Source organism: Myotis yumanensis, unplaced genomic scaffold (assembly GCF_028538775.1).
Source record: "Myotis yumanensis isolate MYYU_CA2020_CCGP unplaced genomic scaffold, mMyoYum1.0.hap1 SCAF_5, whole genome shotgun sequence".
Taxonomy (NCBI): Eukaryota; Metazoa; Chordata; class Mammalia; order Chiroptera; family Vespertilionidae; genus Myotis; species Myotis yumanensis.
In genome coordinates, this window is record NW_027223756.1 from 48,815,918 (window position 1) to 48,841,835 (window position 25,918).

Below are 25,918 nucleotides of genomic sequence, written 5' to 3' on the forward strand. Positions count from 1 at the left end.
ATTGCTTGGAAACCAGCTTTCTATATCCAGTATATAAATTCAGTTGTGTTCACCTACCACATCTTAAAAACCCTTTTAGGTTTTAGTCAACATAAATGCTGTTTATAAAGAATAACATTTAGTCTACTGTGAAATGTCATTTTAGGAATTTTGGCTATTTGCACTCTGTTTACTTTAACTTCTAAAGTAATCTCAATTTAAAAATAGAAAATGTAAGAACCGTGTTCTCTCAAGAATGAATCTTAAGCATTTTGTACAATGGAAACATTGCCATCATGTTATCGATAATGGGCTTTTTTATTTTTAATATAGACCTCTCTGCAAGGGTAGATGCAGTGAAGGAAGAAAATCTGAAGCTAAAATCAGAAAACCAAGTTCTTGGACAATATATAGAAAACCTCATGTCAGCTTCTAGTGTTTTTCAAACAACTGACACAAAAAGCAAAAGAAAGTAAGAGATCAATATCCTTTCTCTGTTATGGATTGCTGCTGATCTTTTTTTAAAAAACTTGGATAGATTCCAGAAGTTATAGTACTTTTGTTTGTGGCTTCATTGAATATTTATGAAGATAATGTCAGATCTAGGCAAAATTAAGAGCATAACAGACTTCCGTGAGTTTGTGTATTATGTTAGTCTATGAAAACATGAAAATGTAGAGACTTTATAATTAGAAATGCATATATTTATGAAACTTGATGTCTTATCAGATTTAGGTTCAGCACTGTCTTTTATTATATAGTAGGAGATACAAGAAAATGACCATGTTGTGAAAAGTGACCAAAATCATGTACTGAATGCACAGCTTTATGTACCCTGTCTACCATCTTGTGCCTCTTCTTCATTTGCTTCTTCCTTCCTTCCCATTTCCCTTATCCTGAAGGAAAAATTGGTTTCACATTTGTAAGAGCAATTTTAGTAGTTAATCATTTATGAGAGTAACCTGAACAGTATTGTTGAAACTTAACCAAAAGTTAGGGCTTGTTTTTTATTATACAGCCACCCGCCCACAAAATGACGTTTCAGTCCATGACAGACTGAAGATACAACAGGTATATACCATGTAGCCTACGTGTGTGTAGTGGGCTATACCATCTAGGTTGGTGTAAGTGCACTCTGTGACGTTTGCACAACAAAATTCCCCAGTGATGCTTTTCTCAGAACGTATCCCAGTCATTAAGCAGTGCATGACTGTATTTAATACTGGGATTTAGGTAGGATTGTTGGTTTTCTTTAATCATTTGAAAACAAGCTATAAAAATGAAGTGGGGGTTTTTCTTGAAGCTGAACTGGCAAGTTGGGAAATTTTGTGCTTGAAAACTTCCTTTTACACAAAATAACTTGGAATCTGAAAAGATGAACTCTGGTTGTACGGATGTTTGAAATACAAAAAATTTGAGGAAAAATAGAAATAGGATGGAAAAAGTACTTGGTAAATAGTAGTAACCAACTCCAAATATTTTTACTCCATATTTGTGTTATCTCTGGCACAGATTAGATCTTTTGGGGGATATATATGAAAGTGGATTAAGTTTGACTCACCTATGTAAACCGCATCTACAATAGTTACAAAGAGTTTGGTCTCAAAGTATATTTATAGTATCTAGCAGATCAATTTTTGCAAAATCTTTTGAGTGTATTAGTATCAGAATCATGAATAAAATGGGAGAGTTTTCATGTAAACTAATCGATAATGTTCAGTATTTTATCTCACTACTTCTCCCAGAGTTTTCTGTAAGCCCAACTACTTGGTATGCAGAGTTTTAATCATTCTTTAACAATTTTTTTTAAAATTTAGTTTGTAGATTCCATTTGCTAAGGAAATTAATATCAGAATTAATATAAAAATATAGGAAAAGAGATTCATTAATATAAATTACAGTTACTAGATTTGGGCTACTTTTAATCATGGAATAATCTTATGTTTGTATTGGTGTATGATTCAATGAATGACTTTAGCTATATGAATATACTGGTATTATCATAATGCAAAACATTTTGCATCCTTTTTGTTACCTAATTTACAAATGTTTAAAATTGTGTTGCAGTTTTGCTTTGCTGTTTAATAAAAGGCTGTTTCAGAGATTGTGTGTGTTAGTTTTTTGTTTGTTTGTGGAGAGATTGTGTGTGTTTTGATTTGGTTGCCTAAGTAACTGGGTGGTGTAGTGGTATATCCAGGGTTGTTCAAAGCCAGAGGGTAAGTAGCATATCTTCCTTAAATAGCAGTTCCTGGATGTGTAGGGGAATAATAATTTTATTAAACAAACATTATAGGATATTATACATTAATTTTTAAAATAAAAGCAAGGAATTTGAAGGATCCAAGATTTCAAGTTGTATTTTTTAAGTTAGGCTAATCTCCCATAAAAAGATGTGATAGAGTAATAAATAATATAAAATAATAAAGAAATTTCCCTCCCAACTAATGGTTCTGAGGTGAGTGCTGCAAGTTGGCAGAAACTGAAGATGGCTCTGTCATTTTTAACCATGACTGCCAAGTCATACTAATTATCACCATTCTAATTTGCAGAAAAAGTGCATGGGGCACAGTTGCAAAGTTTTGAGAAAGGCTACTATTCTGCTAATGTGTCTTCCTAGAGACATAATCAATGGTGGCAAGGCTATCTTTAAAAAATTCAAGAAAAAGGCAGCTACATTAGCCTGGTCAAGTTAAAAAGTCTCTTAAAAAGCTAACTAAAAGCGAAAATCTCTTTGTTAGAGAAAAGGACAAAATGTAAGTCATCTTAAAGTCAGACTGGGGTGGTAAAAGGAAAAAGCCATTTTGGGATTAAGGAATACTATATCTGTCTACTGCATGGATCTAGTACACATTGATGAGAGTTTAAGTTTGGGTTAAACCTGTCAGCTATGGTACATTCACAGAGGGTACATCCACAGAAGTAGCAATGAGTTGGCAAAACTGGTTGCTCAGATTTCACCACTGCAAGCTCTTGGAGTTTAACCAAATGTTAAAGTTAAAACGAATCTGCAACCAAGGAAGTAAAAAAAACTTTAATAATAAATCTTTAGAAAAAAAAGTTTACATACAAGATACCTATCAGATAAGAAGGTTTCCATAATAAAGGATTTATCTCCTGAGGTAGTTTCAGAAACATTCTCATCTAGAATCATTCAGTATGTCCAGTTCATTTGGACATTCCAAATACAAAGCAAGAAAAGGGGTCCTTGCAAGATGTGTTCGTTTATTATTAAGTAAATACAAATATGGTTAATTATGTATTAAGATTGCCAGCACCAATTTATGCAAGTTCAGAACACACCAATGGAATAAAGAAGGTATTTTCATTTTCAGTTCACTCCCTGAAATAAGTAGACTATGTTCTGCTTCCTTTAGTAAAAGGAGAAGCTAGACACTCATTTTCCTATGCATGCACTCTAAATGTACTACTGGTGGGGGAGTTACATGGGAACTTGGTTGGTGCTTGTCCAAAGATGGGGTGTGTATATCCATGAAGGAATCCAAAATAGTACCCAATTAGTATAAAGTTCTTAAGATAGTATTAAAGTAGTTTTGTGGTCTCAAAGATTTAGATCACCTTCCAAAAGGTGGAACCTGTTACCCAAACATAAAAACTTCTTAAAATATTTTAAGTGGAACAACACAGCTCGATTATAATATCATTCTACGACTTTTGGTAACTACTGTAGTTTAAAAAGAGGAGTAGTAGTAATAGTTGCTTCTATCTACCTTAAAGGTAGCTTTGAAGCTAGATGAGAGAATAGACAAAGTAGATTTAATTTTGTCAGGAAAAAAGCAAGACAAAAATATAAAGCATATCTATTAGCCATTAGAATTTCTTAATGAACAGAAAATTAATTTAAAGCCTCCCAATAATAACTCACCTATTTAAAAGGATATAAATTAAAGAAGAAAAATATTTAAATTCTATTTGAGAACAGTGTACACATAAGCAATATTATGAGTAGGGTAAAGCCAGAATACTCAAAACAACTATAAAAGCGTGGGGAAAAAATCTATTTTGATGAATTGATTAGCTTTGTATTCAAATGTAAATTATGCTGCACTACTGACCAGTGATTCTGTGAATGACACTTAGACATTTCTGTTTTGTTGACCTGTCGGCCAACAAAGCACCTCTTTAAAGGAATCTGTAATTTACTAGTAAGTTGAATGGACCACAACTATAATTTGACACAAACTAGGTAAATGTGGGTTACACATAACACTTTCAAATGTTGATAGAATTAAACAACCATACAGAAACTTTATTGCATTTAGCTCTGTACAACAGAACACTCTCGTTTTTATTGTAGAGCTACCAGTTATATTGTAGTACAGCCATTCAAGAGGAAATTCCAATAACTGATTTTTCTAAAAGCATGAAAGCTGCTGCATATTATTTTGTTCTGTACAAACCAAAACTTTCTCCAAACTATTAATAACTGTAACTTATAATGATATTAATCTCTTTAAATCAGATATGTAACTTGCCACTTTTCTTTTATTCTGAATTCAAAGACTTCAAAGTTTTTGGTTTTTTTCCTGAAATTGACTCCACTACAATGGATGTCTGAAATTATGAGTAACATTACTAGATAGTAAAAACAGGATGTGCAGACTGATTCAAGTTCAGTTCTGGCACACTGATTTTAGAACGCCACGTTTCTCTCAGGAATTAAAAATACTTGAACAGAGTTTACTCCTTCCGTACTCTTCTTTTGCGTACTGACTTTACTGGCCCATCTCCAGATCCTGTACTCTCATCTGCTTCCTTCATCTAGAAAAAAAGGAATTGTGAAAATGTTTATTTTCATACTACGTGTAAACTAGTAAGTGGTAGTAAATAATATATTTATTATTCTCTAAAATACAATCTAAAAATCAAATACTATCTTATCCTTTACTTCATGCAGTTGACCAAAAATGTGTAAATTGATGTTTTAATTTTTTCACCTTTTGGCATGATTACATTTTTAGAATAACTCTGCTTATCAAATATGCATCTGACAAGGAATACTGCTAACAATTCAATTCACAATTTTATATTATGATTTAGAACTTAATTAAAGATTATATGATATTGTCATAATTAAAGGTCATATGATATTTTCATTGACAGATATTAAACACTAACTTCATCACAGTATTTCTGTAAGTAATGAATTGCTGGAGTGGTTTTACAGAATTTCTGGCATAAATAGTACTTTGAGACAAATTAGGAGAGAGGAAAGGTAAACACCAAATTTATGGTTTGGGTTTTTTCTTTCCTTTAATTCTTATCCTTCTAAAATAAGCATCTACACATAAACTTGTGTAACAATATAAAATAATGGAGTTATTATATACTGGAGGCCTGGTGCATGAAATTCATGCACAGGGGGGAGGGGGGTCCCCTCAGCCCAGCCTGCACTCTCTCCAATCCAGGACCCCTTGGGGGATGTCTGACTGCTGGTTTAGTCCTGATCCCAGGGATCGGACCTAAACCGACAGTCAGACATCCCTCTCACAATCCTGGACTGTTGGCTCCTAATCGCTCACCTGCCTGCCTGCCTGGTTGCCCCTAACTGCCCCCCTCCCCAGCCAGCCTGATTGCCCCTAACTCCCCCCCTGCTGGCCTGGTCACCCCTTACTGCCCCCACTGCCGGCCTGGTCACCCCCAACTGCCTCCCTCTGCTGGCCTGGTTGCTCCTAACTGCCCTCCACTGCTGGCCTTGGTCGCCCCCAACTGCCCCCCTCCCACCGGCCTAGTTGCCTCTTACTGCCCCCCCTGCCAGCCTAATCACCCCCAACAGCCCTCACTGCTGGCCTGGTCGCCAACTGCAACACCCCCCACTGTTGGCGGCCTGGTCGCCTAACTGTCCCCTCCCCCCCCCTTCCCCCCCCCCCCCCCGCCGGCCTGGTTGCCTCTTACTGCCCCCTTCCCCCCCGCCGGCCTGGTTGCCCCCAACTGCCCCCATCTGCTGGCCTGGTCGCCCCATGCAGCCTGCTGTTCAGTCGTTTGGTCGTCCCTCACTAACCCCCCTGCTGGCCTGGTCACAGGCAGCCATCTTGTGAGGATGTGAGATTTAATTTACATATTACCTCTTTATTATATAGGATTATACAAAAGAGTTAAAATTATTTTTGAAGGTTATAATATACAAAAAGTGGCTTATTTTAGCTCACTAACAAATGTATATGAGAAGACTAAACGACTGGAAGATGGAATTAAGATATTTTAAAGGTACACAAAATATTATGTGAAGCAAAATGTAACTAGAGGGGGGACAGAAAAAGATTAACCAAAGAACAGATATGCATATATGCATAGCTCATGGACACAGACAATAGTGTGATAAAGGCCTGGGGTGGGGAGGGTGGGGGAAAGGAGAGAAAATGGGGGACATCTGTAATAGTGTTAACAATAAAAAATGTAACTAGAATATATATGCACGTGAATGATTGCAAGTATTATTATTTAGCGAATGACAGCTGAAATAATGACTGTTTAAAACTCTGTTCTGGAAGAAATTACCTCCACCCAACTAGGATATTCATCCTAGATAATGATCTCCAAACCCCTTTAAAACCTCACAAAGCAGTTAAGACCAGTAACCAGGTATATGTACTGAATCAGCTTTAGAAAACAATAACAATAAAGCAAGTTTATTTGGGAGATTTCTTCAAATGGACAAAATAGAAAGTTTATTTCATCATGTACTGTCACCCTATCTAACGCTAAGTAGTAAGAGTTGTGACTGGGCCAAGATTATGCAGCTCTTCAAGGGCTGGAGAAGTATAGAAAACGGCCTTGGGTATATGCTGGATAGAAAAAAAAAAAAGCTCTGGTTCTGATTATACCTGGGTGGTTCTGATTCCATAACTGACTTAACTGACTTAAAAAAGGTACTATGGAAAGTGCTATTTCATATCAGGATATAAAAAGGGGAAGACCCATCAAGTTAATGGGGAAATTTACTAAAGATTTGAGAAAAGCACCATATCAGGCAGATAGTACTCAATTATCCAATCAATAAGTGAAATATTTCAGAATGTGGGATATAAATTATTGAATCAATGAGAATGTGTATAAAATGACTGTTAAGAAACTGTTGTAATAAACACAATTACCTTTTAAATATTCAAATGGTCTGTTTATTATACCTTTCAACAGAATACTTTAATGATAAAGTTGTAATATTTTATAGACATAGTCCTCTCTATATATTTTATAAACCATGGGCTGGCTTTATACTATTTCATTAGGCATTAAGATGATATAAATTACAGTATTTTCTTGCTTGTTTAGTGGACATATGTCAAAAACATTATTGAGGCTCTTATGAAAGCTGAGAGGAAAATGGCAAAAACATCCTTTACAAACCAGATTTCTGCTTTATTGACATAAACACTTGGCTAATGATCATACATAGAAACTGGTTTATTTTCTGTTAGAGTTGCTCACCTCATCCTCGGATCCAGACTTATTTGACTTGTTACCTTCTTCTCGTCCTTCTATTATTTCAATTTCTCCTTCACTCTTTTCCTCAGGTTCACCTTCTTCTGGAATACAGATTTTATTAAAGGCAAAGGCTTGATGAATTAGAATTTTGCTATTGAAAAGTAATTAATACAATAAGGAGGGTTTATTTAAGTTTTAATGTTTAAAAACAAACTGTTCTATAAATTTTTTAAATAACTAAAAATGCTAATTATTATACTACATTTTATAAATAAATTATATTTGAAGGGACAGATTTAAAGAATTCTTAAGCCGTCTGTATGTAATATGAAAACCAAAGAATCTCTGTGTGTGTTTATATATGTACCCATACATATGTAAATATATGTATGTGTGTGTGTTTTTAAATCAACTATTTCATAAACTTATTAGAGTTAAAATCAGTGCTCATGACATAATTTAAGTCATAAAGGGCTCAACCTGGATCTTGGCTGGGGACAACAGGCAAATACCAATAGTTTTACACTTACCTAGGTGTTCGTGAGGAGGTCTCAATGGAGAGCCACCAAAAAGCCTCAGTTCTTTACATCTTTAGGAGTTTAGTATAGGGTGGGAAGGGGACATATAATTCAGCAACCCTTTCAGGAGATTAAATTATTTATTTGATCTGATAAGCTATCTGATAAACAACAGCCATTGGAAGTGTTGATTTTGTTGCTGCAGTCACCTGCCTTACACCTATTCTCTTGTACAGAGGCCATGGGCTACACAGCCCATCTCATCTGCACTGTTGGAGTGAAGGAAAGTCCTTGCAAAAAGCTGGGGCATGTGGAATTCATAGTTGCTAGGCTCGTAAGCAACTGAACAATATTTAAATATCTTTCTTCCTAGAAGACAAAAACTGAATAAGGTGATGGCTGCTCAAGGTACAACACCCAGGCAGGGATGATAACTCCTCTTTGCTATAGTCACACATTCTTGGGGATTCAGATGGTATAATTCTGACAATACACAAGTAGTACAAGAGCTAGTGTTTCCCAGATAATCTACTGTTTTAATGAGCTTTGGCCAGGGTCCTCATTATAAATCACTGTCACTGTCTTACCCTTTTCAAGAATTTCACCATCACTTTGCTTTTTTTCCTCTTCCAAGTCGACTGGTTTCTCCAGGGCTGCTTTCTCTTCCTTCACTTTTTGCTCTAGCGCTCCCTTTGTCTGTGGTTTACATATGTCAGGTTTTTTATACTCTGCATCTTCATATTTTTTCTGTGGTAGTTTAACATAAGCTATTTTTACTAAAAGCAAAGCACTGTTTTTATTTATTTATTGAGAAAGAGAGAGAGAGAGAGAGAGAGAGATACATTTGTTGTTCTACTTATTTATGCATTCATTGATTGATTCTTGTATGTGCCCTGACCGGGGATCAAACCCACAACCTTGGTGTATGAGGACAAGACACTAACCAGCTGAGCTACCCAGCCAGGACCACAAAGCACTATATTTTAAAAAAAAATTTTCAATAACTGACATCATACACAATAAAAAATCTATGCAAAATTTAGTTTAAGAATCACTTTCTCAATTCATAGAACTCTTAAACACTAAGAGGTATTTTTTTTAAGTTGAAGAAAATTCATTTTATTTACCTTTACTTTCCTTGGCCAACAAAATGAAATAATTAATACTATTGGAAGCCCTGCTGTCACAAGATAAATGAGCCAAAGCCAGGGATGCTCTTGAGCAGCTGCCATTAGCTGTGTAAGTACACCAGGCTGCAGAGGAAATCAGCATGAAAATGTAACTCAGATTACAAACCTTCATCAGGAAATACAGCCTATCCCCAAAACTTATTTTACCTAGGAGTTTTATATTAAGGAGTGTGAACTTGTTAAACTAAAAGATACTTCATATTCTTTTCTTATACTTTATAAAGTTTAAACCTATTAATTATTAGCATCCATTGCTGTTGGGAGACTTTGTAGTAGAAGATATGTTACTACATAGGTGGAAACTGCTAACCTACCAACAAAAATAATGACAATTTTCTTTTTTGGTAACTTTAAATTGCAGGATATAATTAGTCTTTATAGATATACACAGGGTGGGGCAAAAGTAGGTTTACAGTTGTGAGTATGCAAAACAGAGTTTATTCTTAAATTCTTATTTATGGATTTTCTATTTGTATTATTTTCTATTTGAATAACTGTAAATCTACTTTTGCCCCAACTTGTGTTATCTGGTTCATTTAGAAGTATACAGCTCTGATAACGCATTCTATACTTTTAAAGGACTTATTAATAAAATCAACCTGGGAATTATTGCTACCACTTAGGCCTAGAACTGACAAGGTAACAAAGACTTATAGACAAAGACTACAAATAGAAATAAGTAGTATCATTTCTATAAACAGCAAATAACCTCATTACAGCTATCATAATTTAATGAATGAAATGAAGACTTACATATAGTTCATTATATAGTTGATAATGTATCATATAATGTTCATTATATAGTTTATATAGTATCATAATATAGTAAAGCTAAATATTCTAGCTATATAAATTTAAGTACATTTATTTGGTACTCAATAATTATTAAATATTTATTTACCTTTTAAAGGATAATTTACATGACTATAACCAGGACCAAGTCCCATTATTACTATATGGTCAGTACCGTACCTCGTTAGCATTTGCTATCATTCTTTTCATTCCCCAACCATCTGCAGCCCAGCGATCTGCTACTTCCTTTTCCGAACAGATAATAAAATTATCAAAGTAGATATCAGAGGTCATAGACCAAAGCTCTAAACCAAGAGCAGAGAAAGAAGTCAGAAGGAATGGATGATCATCTTCAAAATAATCAGGATTAGGAATTTTTCGAGGACTCCAAATTCCCTGGAAGAAAAATAATTGGAAGACATTTTCAAATAAAATAATTTCACTATAAATGCTACTTAAGAAGTAGTTGTTTAGTGAAATCATCTATACTAACTAGAGAAAAAGAAAACTTGGATATTAATTCATTAATAATTCAATGGAAATGAAATCTTGTGCTTATTCTGTACATAATGTTCCTGTAAATAATACTGACTTTAAACTCTACAGAAAAAAAGGCATAGTGAAAATCCAACACACAAAGAAACTTGAGTAATTAAATTTCACAAGTAAATGGTACTATTTTAGACACGATTTTTTTCAACCCTCACCTGAGGATATGTTTTTTAATGATTTTGAGAGAGAGAGAGAGGGAGAGACATCAATCGGTTGCCTCCCATACACGCCCCAGACATGTGCCCTGACTTGGAATTGAATCCGCAACCTTTCAGTGTACGGGATGACACTCTAACCAACTGAGCTACTTGGCCAGGTAGACAAGTTTTCTATATTTAGCAAAGTATTTACTAAATTTAAGGCAAGATGTTATTAAAATTGCCCAAATCATAGAGATCACTGTTTGGCAAAAATAGAGCCACTCCTTTTAATATATACCCATGACAGGCATTAATCATGGTCGAACCTCAGAACAACTATCCAACAAAAAAGTTCCATTAGGTGTGAAATGATTAAACGCGATCCAATTAAATCAGTTTGACAGTATGATCACTCACTGACTCACTCTGACATCATGTGTAGCTATTCCATGCCAGGCACTATGCCAGAGCTAGGGGTACAGTGATGGACATAGTTCTTATATTATGGAGGGTAAAGTCTGATTAGGGAGGCAGACATTAAAGAAAAAAGTTTCCAAAATAAATATTTGGTGATAAATGCTATGAATAAAAACTAAAGTGAGCAATTAGAATATGTAACTGCATATGTAAAACACATGTTAGAAAATGTCAATGAATAATTAGATAAAAATGCAAGGTTAAATGGGTAACATAATGGACTTCTACTACAAAAAAGTAGGTACACTCAAAAGCTATTTGACTCGTTTTAGAAAAAAAAATCCAAATTTTAATAATACCAGAAAGTAAGCAGCACATTAGTTAAGCACAGACAGTCCTCTTGATCAGAAGTCATTTCTTATATTTCATTCTAAAATAGAACTTTATTCCACAATGATTATTAGGGGAAATAGAGTATGAAGTGACTGATCTCCAGTTCTTTATTTCTCCAGAAAATTAAAGAATGCTTTACTTTTAAAATATAAACTAGAGGCCTGATGCACAAAATTTGTGCAAGAGTAGGCCTTCCTTCCCCTGGCTGCCGGCACCAGCTTCCCTCTGGCACCCAGGACCTGGGCTTCCCTCCGGCTGCCAGCAGGCGCCCAGGACCCAGGCTTCCCTCGCAGCCCCGGCTTTGTCTGGAAGGACGTCTGGTATAATTAGTATATTATACTTTTATTATTATAGATTAGTTGGAGTCTATCTTCTTTGACTTCTTAAAATAGCCAAAGATACACTATTACAAATCAATTTTCTAACATTAATGTAACATCAATAACTAGATATCTATATATATAAAAGGCTAAGCGACCATCTGACCATACGACCAGTAGCTATGATGCACACTGACCACCATGGGGCAGACACTCAATGCAGGAGCTGCCAAACTGTGGTAACTTGGCAGCAGCGGTTCTCAAGTGACATACCCCAAAACCAGAGAGGAGGGAGCTCGATTCCGGGGTGCGTCACCCGAGAACTGCCCTCTTGCAATCCGGGACCCCTCTGGGGATATCAGAGAGCCAGTTTTGTCCCGATCCCCACAGGCCAGGCCGAGGGACCCCACCTGCTGGAGGGACCCCGCTCACTCCGCAGCCACTTCTTACCCAATCCCGCCCCGCCGGCCACCTTCTAATTAATTTCCTTTCAATGTGCATGAATCTGTACACTGGGGCACTAGTATAATAGAACTAGCATAACATTTTGACTTTACAATGGGATTGGAACAAGTGGTCCTTACCTGGTAATTAGGATTATCTATCATTGGAGGTCTCCATACTCCCTTATATTTTGGGTTATCTATCACGGGAGATTTCCATTCACCACACCCAATCTGACAGGCTGGATTGGAAATAAGAGGTGCCTCCCATTCTCCATCCATGTCTTCATTCCTTAGGACATTAAAACAAAGCAAATATAATAACCTCAATTCTCTACTGTCAGTCATATACACTAGCAACAAAAAAGCAACTAAGAAACATGCAATGGATGGGCCTCTGGAGATGAAAGATGCTTACCAGTCATCAGGCTTCTCAGCACTGGGATCTGGAATAAATTTCGGTTCATCGTCAAGCCAGCCATCAGGTTTAACAGCACTTAAATCTTCTATCTGGGCAGGTTCACTTTCATCCCTGTAAGTCCAGGATTTTATGTTAGTTATTAATTATTCAAAGGTTTACAAATGCACGGTACAAAATTCAGAAGGTACCAAAAGTATTTACTGCACTTCTTTGTGCCTACTATGTTCCCACCTCTCATCACCTAAATCTTCCACTAACTTGCCAGTTTTTTGTACATTGCTCCTGTTGCACTCTATGCTTACATGCACACATGTATATATTCTTTTTTATACAAAGAGCATTCTATATAAAATATGTTAAGTGTTGCTTTTGTCATTTAAAACTCAGTCATTCATCAACAAATACATATTGGATGTTGACATGTGAAGACCGCCCGAGGAGCTCTATTTCATGTACACATACATCTGCTTCATTCTTTCTAACAGCTCCACAGTCTTCTCCTTGGAGGGTGTAGCATTATTTATTTAGCCTATCTACAACTGAGGGGCATTCAGTGTTCTCCAAAATGTACTATTACAAATAAGGCTATCATGAATATCCTGGAATATATTAGAAATTAGTAAACTATTAGCCCTCTACTAGTATAGTCAGCTATATGAATTTAAAATATTTTTTCTAGTTTCTCATGTGTTTTTTATTATAGTTTATGGTGATTTTTTTGCCATGTAAAAATCATTTATTTTAATGTAGTTAAAATTTGTTAATATTTTCTTTTTAATTTTTCAATTTTATATCATATTTAGAAAGGTCTTTCCTACATTAATATTTTTAAATATTTAATTTTAGTAATTTTAATTTAAAAATAGAACTTTGTAAACTCTAAAATATATACCCACAATTTTAATATGTACTGAATAGAACTACTAATATAACTTTTATAGAAAAGTAGAAATTTCAAAAGAGACTATGTTATGATTTTCCAATCAAGATGAAATAAGCAAATAAACTAAAGCAATCAACTCTCTGTGTAAAGACTGGTACTTGGCTGATGTCAGTGTTATCTTGAGTCTCTGAGGGCTCAGAATAACCAGAGTTTAAAATTTAAGGGAGCATTTCTTGTACACTTACATATATGACAACTTCTAATACATGTCACCAATCAGAGTGAGGTCTCTATATGCAGTTTCTCTCATTTAAGGGCAAACTTATTTCCCAGTGTCAGCGTTACACTTTATGGGGAAACAAATATGAAGCAATGTTAGAAAACCTACAAGGAGGATGAAGTCCTACCTTTTCTGATCGTATAAATTCATAAAGTGATACTCTAATAAGTGATTTTTTATTGTTTAAAAAACTGTAGTGTTCTTCCCTCCTTGACCAAGTTACTTCCCTATTATACTATTTGCCTGAAAGCAAAGACGTTTTCATTACTAATCAGTATCCCTCTTTATCTACAAGAGAGCTAACCAGTTAACACTTTTGGTTCCAGGAGCAACACTCTATGTTCTGAAAAGGTAGTAACCTCAATGTTCACAAACAATCAAGAACTTAAAGAAACTGAAATAGACACTTTCCAAAATGAAGCAGAAAGAGAAATATTGGTTAAAAAAACAAAACAGGCCAAACCGGTTTGGCTCAATGGATAGAGCATCGGCCTGTGGACTGAAAGGTCCCAGGTTCGATTCCGGTCAAGGGCATGTACCTTGGTTGCGGGCACATCCCCAGTAGGAGGTGTGCAGGAGGCAGCTGGTCGATGTTTCTCTCTCATCGATGTTTCTAACTCTCTGTCCCTCTCCCTTCCTCTCTGTAAAAAATCAATAAAATATATTAAAAAACAAAAACAAAACAAAAAACAACAACAAAAAAACACACCCAGATCCTCAGTGACCTGTGGGGTAATATAAAGCAATCTAATATACATTAAGTGGTGCTCTCCAAAAAGAAATGAGGAGGTACATATAAATATTTAAAGAAATAATGGCCAAATGTTACCTGAATTTGATTCAAACTATAAACCCACATTCCAAAAAACTCAAAAAACCCAAAGGAAGAAAAACACACAAAAAAAATCTACATCAAGGGACAAGAAAATCAAACTGTTTAAACCTGGTAATAATAAAATAGATCTTAAAACCCAACAGGAAAAAAAATGACATATTAGGTAAAGAACTAAGATGGGAACAACTGACTTCTCATCAGAAGCAATGCAAGGTTCAAGAAAAGACATGACTGTTGCAAAATAACTATCAACCTTAATCCAATAGTGAAAATATCCTTCAAAAGGGAAGGCAAAATAAAGATGTCTTCAGACAAATCCAAGTTGAGAGAATTCAATGATAGCAGACACACACTACAATGTGTTAGGAGAAGTTTATCAGGCAAAAGGAAAACAGTAACAGATGGAAATTTGTATCTACACTAAAGAAGAAGAGTACAAGAGCCCTGGCTGGTATGTCTAAGTTGTTTGAAGCCTTGTCCCATACACCAAAAGGTTGTGGGTTCGATTCCCAATCAGGGCACATACATAGGTTGCTGTTTCTTTTCTTTTTTTTTTTTTTTTTCGCTTAAAGTATTACAAAGGGTATTACATAAGTGTCCTTCCCCCCGCCCCCCCCCCCCCCCCGGCCCTTGACAAGCCCCTGCCCTCCCTTACCCCCCAGTGTCTTATGTCCATTAGTTATGGTTATATGGGTGCATACAAGTCCTTCGGTTGATCTCTTACTCCCCTCCCTCCTGTCCCCCAACCCTCCCTGGCCTTCCCACTGCAGTCCGACAATCAGTTTGAGGCAGCTCTGCCACTGTATTTATTATTGTTCAAAAGTTTGTAGTGGTCTTAATTATCCATGAAAGAGTGAGATCATGTGGTATTTTTCCTTCATTGACTGGCTTGTTTCACTTAGCATAATGCTCTCCAGTTCCATCCATGCTGTTGCAAATGGTAGGAGTTCCTTCTTTTTAACAGCAGCATAGTATTCCATCGTGTAGATGTACCACAGTTTTCTAATCCATTCATCTACTGATGGGCACTTAGGCTGTTTCCAGATCTTAGCAATGGTGAATTGTGCTGCTATGAACATCTGGGTACATATATCCTTTCTGATTGGTGTTTCTGGTTTCTTGGGATATATTCCTAGAAGTGGGATCACAGGGTCAAATGGGAGTTCCATTTCCAATTTTTTGAGGAACCTCCATACTGCCTTCCATAGTGGCTGCACCAGTCTGCATTCCCACCAGCAGTGCACAAGTGTTCCTTTTCCTCCACATCCTCTCCAGCACTTGTCGTTTGTTGATTTGTTGATGATGGCCATTCTGACAGGTGTGAGATGGTACCTCATTGTTGTTTTGATTTGCATCTCTCGGATGATTAGTGACTTTGATGTTTTCATATGTCTCTTGGCTTTCTGAATGTCCTCTTTTGAAAGGTGTCTATTTAGATCCTTTGCCCATTTTTTGATTGGATTGTTTATCTTCTTTTTGTTAAGTTGTATGAGTTCCCTATAAATTTTGGAGATTAAGCCCTTATCAGATATGACGTTGGCAAATATGTTTTCCCACGAGGTGGGTTTTCTTGTTGTTTTGTTGATGGTTTCTTTTGCTGTGCAGAAGCTTTTTATTTTGATGTAGTCCCATTTGTTCAGTTTCTCTTTAGTTTCAACTGCCCTAGGAGCTGTATCAGTGAAGAAATTGTTTTGGCATATGTCTGAGATTTTGTTGCCTTTGTATTCTTCTAGAATTTTTATGGTTTCCTGTCGTACATTTAAGTCCTTTATCCATTTTGAGTTTATTCTTGTGTATGGTGTAAGTTGGTGGTCTAGTTTCATTTTCTTGCATATATCTGTCCAATTTTCCCAACACCATTTATTGAAGAGGCTATCTTGGCTCCATTGTATGTTCATGCCTCCTTTGTCAAAAATTAATTGAGCATATTGGTTCGGGCTAATTTCTGGACTCTCTATTCTATTCCACTGATTTATATGTCTGTTCTTGTGCCAGTACCAGGCAGTTTTGAGAACAGTGGCTTTGTAATACAGCTTGATATCTGGCATTGGGATCCCACCTACTTTGTTCTTTCTCAGGATCGTTGCAGCTATTCGGGGTCTTTTTTTATTCCAGATGAATTTTTGGAGAGTTCGTTCTAGATCTTTGAAGAAGGCCATTGGTATTTTAATGGGAAGTGTGTTGAATTTATAGATTGCTTTGGGTAGTATGGACATTTTAATGATGTTGATTCTACCAATCCAAGAACATGGTATGTTCTTCCATCTGTTTATGTCTTCCTCTATCTCTTTTTTCAACGTCCTGTAGTTTTCTGAGTAGAGGTCTTTAACCTCTTTAGTTAAGTTTATTCCTAGGTATCTTAATTTTTTTGGTGCGATTGTAAATGGGATTGTTTTTCTAATCTCTCTTTCTGAAAGTTCACTATTGGTGTATAGAAATCATAGGTTGCTGTTTCAATCCCTTGTTGGGGCATGTAAGGAAGGCAATCAATCATTTTCACATTAATCTCTCTCTCTCTCTCTCTCTTTCTCTCTCCCCCCGCCTTTTTCCCTCTCTCTAAAACCAATAAGAATATCCTTGGGTGAGGATTTTTTTTTAAAAAAAGATTGAGTACTAGAAATGGTCAATATGTGGGTAATTAAAAGGACTTTCCCCTTAATTGTCTGATTAAAAGACACTGACTGAAAAATAAATATGTGTGGCCTTCACACATACATAGAAGGAAATATATGATGAAAGCACAAAGGATGGAAGGGGAGAAATGTTCACTTAGACATGAAGTGGTTTAATACTACTTGAAAGTAGACTGAAATAAGTTAAAGATACATATTGTAAACCCTAGAGCAACCAGTAAAATAAACCAGAATGAAGCTAATAAGCTAACAGAAAAGAAAAAAGTAGAATAATAAAATAAAATAGCTCAATCCAAAAGAAGTCAGGAAATCCTTTTACAAAGAACCACAGAATATATGGGACAAACAGAAAACAATAGTGAGTTGGTAGGTTTGCATCCAACCACATCAATAATTCCAATAATCTCAAAAAGCTTACTCTAAGTGAAAGAAGCCAGAAACAAAAGCTATACACTGTATGATTTCATTTCATATGATAGTCTAAAAAACTATAAGGGACAGAAATCAGATCAGTGGTTGTCCCCTGGGGTTAAGGGTGGGAGGAGGAAATTGATTACAAAAGGATATGGACCTTTTTGGATGATGTAAATATTCTATGTCATGATTGTGGTGGTAGTTACATCATTGTTTATGTCCATTACAACTAACAGAACTATATTCATATATATATGAATTTAACTGTATGAAATTATACTATACTACACCTGACAGAAAAAAAGCAATTAGAGTCTAGCAAATGTACAAAGAACAATAATTGCTGACCAAGTGGACTGTAAGGTTAGAAAATCAATCAATATAATTTACCATACTAAGAAAATAAAGGAGGAAATCTATATGGTAATTTCAATAGATGCACAAAAGCATTTTACAAAATCCAACACTTAATCATGAAAAAAAAAACTTAGTAAAATAAGAACAGAATTTTATAAACTCATACTTAGTATTCATACCACACAGCTAACCACTTCCAGATCTCCAACTCAGGAACTGGATGTGCTATGTCTCTTGTCTTCAGCTGCTAAGTTTTTAGATAATTTGTTACATAGCAATAGATAACTAATATAGTGGGTTAAATATAAACAGACAGATAATCTACTTAGCGAAACCAAGTACTGTTACCCAATCAGCAGAAAAAAAATGATAAGGTTACTGGGAATAGAGGAAATAGAGACATATACAGGTATCTCTCACCATCCGGACTCAAGCTATGGGAACTCAGGAATTGAATACATTTCTTTTAGGGAAAATATTCATAATCCTGTAGAATAAAAATGACACAAATACTCAGCTAGCAAAACAATTATGGTTAAGCAAACTGGCATGACTGACTTCTATATCCTATATAATAAAAGGGTAATATGCAAACTGACCCTAACAGCAGAAAGACTGGGAATGACTGGTCACTATTACACACACTGACCACCAGGGGGCAGACGCTCAATGCAGGAGCTGCCCCCTGGTGGTCAGTGCGCTCCCATAGGGGGAGCTCTGCTCAGCCACAAGCCAGGCTGATGGCTGCCAGTACAGTGATGGTGGTGGGATCCTCTCCTGCCTCCTCAGCAGCGCTAAGGATGTCCGACTGCAGCTTAGGCCTGCTCCCAGCTGGCAAGTGGATATCCCCCGGGCTGCTAGAGATATGTCTGATTGCCAGCTTAGGCCCAATTACCCGGGAAAGCGAGCCTAAGCCAGCAGGTGGTCATCCCCTGAGGGGTCCCAGACTGCGAGAGGGCACAGGCCGGACTGAGGGAACCCCCCTCCCCCCACCCAGTGCACAAATTTTTGTGTACCGGGCCTCTAGTAGTTTTATAAGATGTTGAAGACATACCTATTTTAAGTCTAAGTAATGGAAAAGACTACAACTCTGCAAAATATGCATACACATGACAAAGATTAAACTAGAAATTAAAATAAAGTGATAATGTGTTAGAGTTATGGAACTTTCTCTCCATAGCACTGGGAGCATAAAAATAAAAATACATTGAAAAAAAGCAACCAAGTTAAAATGTTAATTAAATTAAAATGAAAGTTAAGATAATTAAAAAGCAGGGAAGTTCCAAATCTATTTTAGAAAAGTACTTCACCCAAAATAATCAAAATAAGTAGTTCTGATGTTTAAAAGAATAAATTTCATTAGTAGTAAACTTCACTTAGAGGTTTTGTGCCATTATTTAATTATACCAAATAATGCTTTACTACCAAAAACTTCGCTTACCAGTCGTCTGGTTTGATGGCAGAAGGATCGGGAATTTTTGCTCTTTCATCCCAGTCGTCAGGTTTTTTATCACTGGCATCTTCAATTTCTTTGGGAGGATTGATAGAAGGAACCACATCCTCTAGTAGGCTTCCTTTGTTTACAACTATTTGATCAATTAACACTTCAAATGTGTTATCTGGATTCATCACTAAAGACCAATTTAAAAATATTATAGTTATCTTATTGATAGACATTTAAAAATAATCTTTTAAAACTACCCTAAACTTCATGGGTAAAATTTTCTCTCAACCAGAAATAGAGGAGTTACCAATGTATTAAGTTAAAATATGCTGAAATCACTAGATTTAGTGATTTCTAAAATCAAAGATAAAATTTTAAGTAACAACATAATTTAATAAAATGCACCATTACTTCTCAATGGATTTTTTTTGTCCAAAGATGTTTTTTACATAACGCTTATTTGCTGTGTACTTTTTAAACTCTAATTTTTAAAAAATCAATTTCAATTGTGAAATTTATTCAGAAAACATTCTTTACCAGATTTTTCTTGAGAAACACCTTTTTCTTGAATAAGGAAGGAACTAGTTAGTACTGTTTTGCATTTAAGGTCTTACTCTTACTCTTAGCTTGACTTTTTTCCTTTGTTGTAGTAATATTGTGTTATAATCTCAGCTGTTAGTAGAAGAGGAAATAGTGGAGAAAAGAAGAGACAATATTGAGTGTGTGTTTGCATTATTTGGATTTGTGTCTGAATTGCAGTACTTGAGTTTGACATAATTTGGCATTGTTGTGACTGAACCTTCTGGAGACTGGCTCTATTTCAGAGCCGTTTCTTCAGGAAGCCGAAGCCCATGTAACTAGGTGAGTCAGACGATCCTGACATTTGTTGGCAGCTTGTATTTCCTTAGCTTATTGAAAACAAATGTTAGGCAGCTATTTTCATCTATCATTCTTTCCAAAGATATAAATTTTACCTAGTGACCCCCTTCCATGTTTACAGAAGGTACTCTGTAAGGTACTTAGAACAATTACAGAACAATGTTATAAAAATATAACAGTATTACAGAGGGGGTTTTTTCTAAAGAAAAAAGTCACTGAATCTTAACACAATAAAGATTTTATATATAGTAAAATCCTATATATAGAAAAGCACCTGTTTAAGAGTCACACCTGAATTTCAATTCCAGTCCTATCAGTTACTATTGCTTCTTAGGGCAAGTTACTTAAGCTAAATTAAGGCAAAATAGAAACTGCTCCCCTCACATGATGGTTCTAAACAAAGTGCCTAGCATAGAGCATGGTACATATGAGATGATTAATGACAATTTTAGTTCTTTTTTTTTCTAGTCTTTTTCTATGTGCTTGCATACTTTGCCTAGTGGCACTATGATGTGCCTCCGATTTGAATCTTTTCTTTCCCCATTTTAATATTATAAGCATTGCTTTCCTGTTGCTAAACATTTCATAGTTATCATTTTGCATTGTAAAGAAAACCACTAATATAACACTTGGGTTGCTTCTAATTTATAGCATATTTTCACACAGAGGTCATTTGGATAAATTCTTGAAAGTGGAACTGTGGTTTTAAAAGACATAAACCTCTTATGGTCTTTAATATATACTACCAAATTGTTTCTGACCAGGTTTGTACAGTAAAGTCTGATTACATTAATTTGTCTTAGTTATAATTTCACATGATTTCTACAACATATGTTCCCCAAAATGTCCAGTACTATTTTCCAATTTCATATACAGTCTTTGGTGTCAATGTTTCCATTAAAAATGAAACTGGTCATTGCCTGTGCAAACCAGGTGAATATTTCTGCAACTGCAATCTTTGGGAGGAAAGTTGAAATGCCTCAGTCTTGGATGGAGTTGTCCTGTTGGATTCTCATGCTGTGATTTTACAGAATCCTGGGCAGACCATAGCTCTACAACCATATGTACTTGGGAAGGGGAGGAATGACCCCTATAAAGTTCTGCCCCCTGAACGTCTATACAGACTCCTATTTTCATAAAGTAAAGCTAGGTGTGTTGATGCATGGTTGCTCAATGCTTTCCCTTTCTAAGTTTAGATAGACACAACCACCCTGAGGTAGGACCTATCAGTAATCACAACTGCCTCTGGAATAAAGTCTAAGCTTTCAGCTTGGCCTTACAGACTTCTTCCTCTTTGATCTTATTTCCAGCTTTCTATTCTTACAGCACTACTAATATCATAGTGCCTAAAACATCCTTTTCACCTCCTACTTTCCATATTCTATCTACATTTCAAGACTAGTACAGATACAATCTCCTTTACTAGGTTTTCTTAGAGTCACCAAACTGGAAGTGATACTGATTTTGAACTCTTGACTAACTCATCTGTACCTCTCAAATGGTATTTTACTTCCTACCTATATTAGAATTATGCCTGTCTTTTTTCCTTTTTTCCATGTTTGTTTCTCCCAAAGCACTTGCCATGAAAAATATCAGCAGTCAGCAAATATTTTTGAATGAATGAATGAATGAAAAGGATATACCAAGGGTATATAGATGAGTCTTCCTGTCTGTAAAGAACTTTTTCAGGTCTACTTCTGGAGGTTTGGCATGTTTCTCTTCAAAAACTCCAGTTTTGGGATGTTTATGTCTGAAGATAAAATGAAGTTTATAATCTTCTCCACATTTATCTGGTCCAAACATAATGGTATAGGATGTTTTATCATGAAAGTTTTCCTTCAAAGAGAGATGAGTGATGGGATTAATCCAGAATTAGAGTATTTAATGAATTTCTCTAGTCTATCCAATTGGGCCGACTTTACAAAAATATATTAAATGCTAATTCACCAAAGAATTATTTAACACACATGACAAAAAAAGGATGTGGAAAAATGACAAATACTGTTCAAAATAAATTTTTTTAAAGCACCTTCATAAAGATGTAGGAAGGAAGCTGAAACCACCCTAGCAACATCATAATAAGCATATTTACTTTATGCAAATCTATATTACTATTTTATTAAGAAAATTCAGTATAGAGAAAAGCATACTTATGACCTCAAGACAACAATTATCCATCACTATTATGCAGGAATACACTAGAAAATGACCCTCCTGAGCAGAGTGAAGAGAAATTCAGAAACAAAAAAAGACACAGAGACTGTTTTTCCTGCTGTTTTCCTGCTAGTAATTTCTCATTTGACATGGCCTACTGGTTAAGAGCATGGGATCTAGAGTAAGATGCCGGGGCTCAAGTCCTACCGCTGCCACTTATATTAGCTGCATGTGGCCCTGGCAAATTCCTTAACCGCTCTGTAGTTTTGTTTCATCACCTCTGAAGTATGGAGATAATAATAGTACCTATGTTAAAAGGTTTCTCTGAGAATCAACTGAATTAATTAGATAAAGTGCTTAAAGAAATACTTGGCACTAGGTTTTATTATTGTAGTTATACCCTCCGGTGATTGTCACCTGGTAATACCTAAACAAGAGCCTGCACATTTACTATATAACCTCCCCTTTACCAGGTCCAAATAGTGGCGCAGGACTCCTTCACTCCATGTCCACAGCCTGTACAGAGCCATGTGTTCTGACAGGTATCTCACTATCTCCCGCATCTTATTCCTGCTGTATGCAGGCACCCTGCCAGCCTCCTGTAGGAGAACGCTGTACGAATTCAACATCGCCAGCCTTCAAATGGGCTTAATACAAGCTGCTTCTTTATGAAACATTTTTAGTTATGTTTTGTGGGCTGCCAATTCCTGAACTGGCCCACCTTTTTTATTTAGTTCTTTGATCATTCTGTTTCACTACTTTGCTCTGATATCTTATTTTTCTGAACAAATATATGATTCTTATTTGGTAAAGAAAATAACTCTAAGTTGATTTTTCACTGACATTTATAAGCACCATGTTATTTCTTATTTATAGACATGGAAAATTTTTTTATGTTGCTAAAAATTACAAAAATTGATGCCATCAAGTAATACGGCTGTACATCAAACTTGAAGGCACACTGTAAAAGCCATGAAAACTCATGTTAGAAAAGATTTTCAAAGTTGTTTTCAATTTCAGTTGAAAATGAAAATTTTTAAATTTTATCAATTACTCCTTAAAGTACTTATTAACTTTAATACTTATTAACATTAAAATATCATACCAGATTCAAATCATCAGTGTCTGCTAGGAGTTTAATGTATGCACCTCCACAATCAATACCATCTTGAAAATTTACTTCATATCTAAATAAAGGGAAAAAAATCACACTGCTGATAAGTAAAAATTACTAATTGCTCTTTAAAAATCTACTACATCACTCTCCATTCATTTAAACATGAATATTTTATATTGCCAGAAAGCCCATTATAAGCACATCCACAGCCTAGAGGACATAGCAGAATGCTTTCTTTATGCACATCCTTAAAACGTTAAAAGTAGAATGATTATCAAGTATTAAAAAGCCAACTAACTTTTGAAATAATTTTTCCATCAAAACTGCAGAATTAAGAATAAAATACTTTGACTAAAACAATAGGAAACTTCAAATTCAGATAAGGTATACCCTACATATTTATTAATAGACTAAAAAACAAAGACTATGAGGACCATCGATAGCCACAGCAATAGAACTCTAAGGAATTGCTAATGATCATAGATATTCAGTGCACTACTAATTTGTCTTTTAGTTCAATTATACCTAACCATGTTAAAGAATTGTACATCCAATGAAATGCCTCCAGCAAAGAGTCTTCATAATCTCAATCAATAACTTGGAGTATTTCAGATTTTAACAGCCAGGAGAGATGGGAAATATAGTATAACATTAAAGGAGAGAACTAACATGAGTGTCTTTTCATGGATTTACAACACTGAGTACTTCTCAGCAAAAAATCCCCCCCACATACACACAAACAAACAAACAAACACCTTAAGGAACTAGTTAGGCAATGAGACACAGACTTATTAAACAGTATTTAGAAGAGAATTTGGGTAAAGTGATTAATTACAAATTATATAAATCAATGAGGAACTGTCTATCAGTGAAAAACGATGAAAACCAAAAAGTTATGATTTGGTTTAATGAATTTAAGAAAAAGAAAGATAAAAACTAGCCCTAGCTGGTTTGGCTCAATGGACAGAGTGTCAGCATGCAAACTGAAGGGTCCCAGATTTGATTCTGGTCAAGGGCACATGCCCAGGTTGCAGGCTCGATCCCCAGTAGGGGGCGTACAGGAGTCAGCTGATCAATGATTCTCTCTCATCGTTGATGTTTCTATCTCCCTCTCCCTCTCCCTTCCTCTCTGAAATCAATAAAAAAAATGTATATATCTATAGATATGATAGATATATATAAAAAAGAAGGATAAAAACTAGAAAAACAACAGAAACTAGTGGTAATTTTAATGAACTATTGTTTAAAATCTTTCTAAAAGAAACTTTAATGATAATAGAGTAAAAAAAATAGAATACAAAACTTTAACAGTGTGAACACAGTTAGTGTATACATTTTGTATTGAAAAGAACAAGAAATACAGTAACATTTTGAGTGATTGAGATGCCAGATCATGGTTATCTCCCCTCCTATTTTTACTCTGCTTTAGTTCTCAAGATCTCTACAATATGGTGACAAGTGTATACTTTGAAGTAAAAAAGACCTGAGATTTATTCTTGATTCTGCCACTTACTCTAGTGACTCTGAGGGTAAAGGCAAATTATTTAAGCTCTAAGTCTCTAGTTGCTCATCTCTCATATGGACACACTGCCCATACCTACACCTCAAAGGACTGTCATAATGATTACCCTGTCACAGCAATGGGTAAATAAATGCTCAAAATGTTAAAAACTTCTCTTAACTATTGTAAATAACACTGCTATATTTTTTAAACTGGATTGTTTGTTTTCCCTTTGTTGAGTTACATGAGTACTTTCTATATTTTGGAAATTAACCCTTTATAAGATTTATCATTGGCAAATATATTCTTTCCAGCTGTTCCCTTTTCATTTTGGTGCTGGAAACAGCCCAAGTGCCCATCAGTAGATGAGTGGATAAAAAAAACTGTGATACATTTATTCAATGGAATACTATGCAGCTATAAAAAAGAAGGACCTCTTACCCTTTGAGACAATATGGAGGGACCTAGAGAGCATTATGCTAAGTGAAATAAGCCAGTCAGAGAAAGACAAATAACACATGATCTCACTTATATGTGAAATCTAATGAACAAAATAAACTGACAAACGAAATAGATCCAGAAACATGGAAGCATGCAACAGACTAAGGATTCTCGGAGGGGGGGGGGGTGCTCGGGAAGAGATAAACCAAAGAACTTATATGCATACATGATTAACCCATGGACATAGACAATAGTGAGGCAGAGGTCTGGGGAGGATGCGGGAATGGCAGGAAGGTGCCAAAGGGGAAAAAAGGGGGGCATCTGTAATACTTTCAACAATAAAGATAAATAAAAATGAAGGAGAAATAAAAA

General features: G+C 35.5%; 2 protein-coding genes across 6 annotated transcripts in view; one reads left to right on the forward strand and one right to left on the reverse strand.

The window, feature by feature from the left end:
• Positions 1-2,081, forward strand: part of SCOC (short coiled-coil protein) — a 28,287-nt gene extending 26,206 nt beyond the window's left edge. For all 3 annotated transcript variants that reach the window (XM_070415207.1, XM_070415206.1, XM_070415208.1), the window contains one exon: positions 313-2,081. In XM_070415207.1, the coding sequence (XP_070271308.1) occupies positions 313-455 (143 nt within the window). In that variant the 3' untranslated portion in view covers positions 456-2,081. The remainder of the gene's footprint in view (positions 1-312) is intronic.
• Positions 2,082-4,220: 2,139 nt separating this feature from the next.
• Positions 4,221-25,918, reverse strand: part of CLGN (calmegin) — a 44,521-nt gene continuing 22,823 nt past the window's right edge. For 2 of the 3 annotated variants that reach the window (XM_070415209.1, XM_070415212.1), the window contains 10 exons: positions 23,593-23,674; positions 21,977-22,169; positions 19,452-19,641; positions 12,606-12,719; positions 12,329-12,479; positions 10,103-10,318; positions 9,068-9,193; positions 8,528-8,687; positions 7,426-7,523; positions 4,221-4,758 (listed from right to left, as the gene is read on the reverse strand). In XM_070415209.1, coding sequence (XP_070271310.1) covers positions 4,678-4,758; positions 7,426-7,523; positions 8,528-8,687; positions 9,068-9,193; positions 10,103-10,318; positions 12,329-12,479; positions 12,606-12,719; positions 19,452-19,641; positions 21,977-22,169; positions 23,593-23,674 — 1,411 coding nt within the window. In that variant the 3' untranslated portion in view covers positions 4,221-4,677. The remainder of the gene's footprint in view (positions 4,759-7,425; positions 7,524-8,527; positions 8,688-9,067; positions 9,194-10,102; positions 10,319-12,328; positions 12,480-12,605; positions 12,720-19,451; positions 19,642-21,976; positions 22,170-23,592; positions 23,675-25,918) is intronic. The other variant, XM_070415210.1, reaches the window with a different exon arrangement.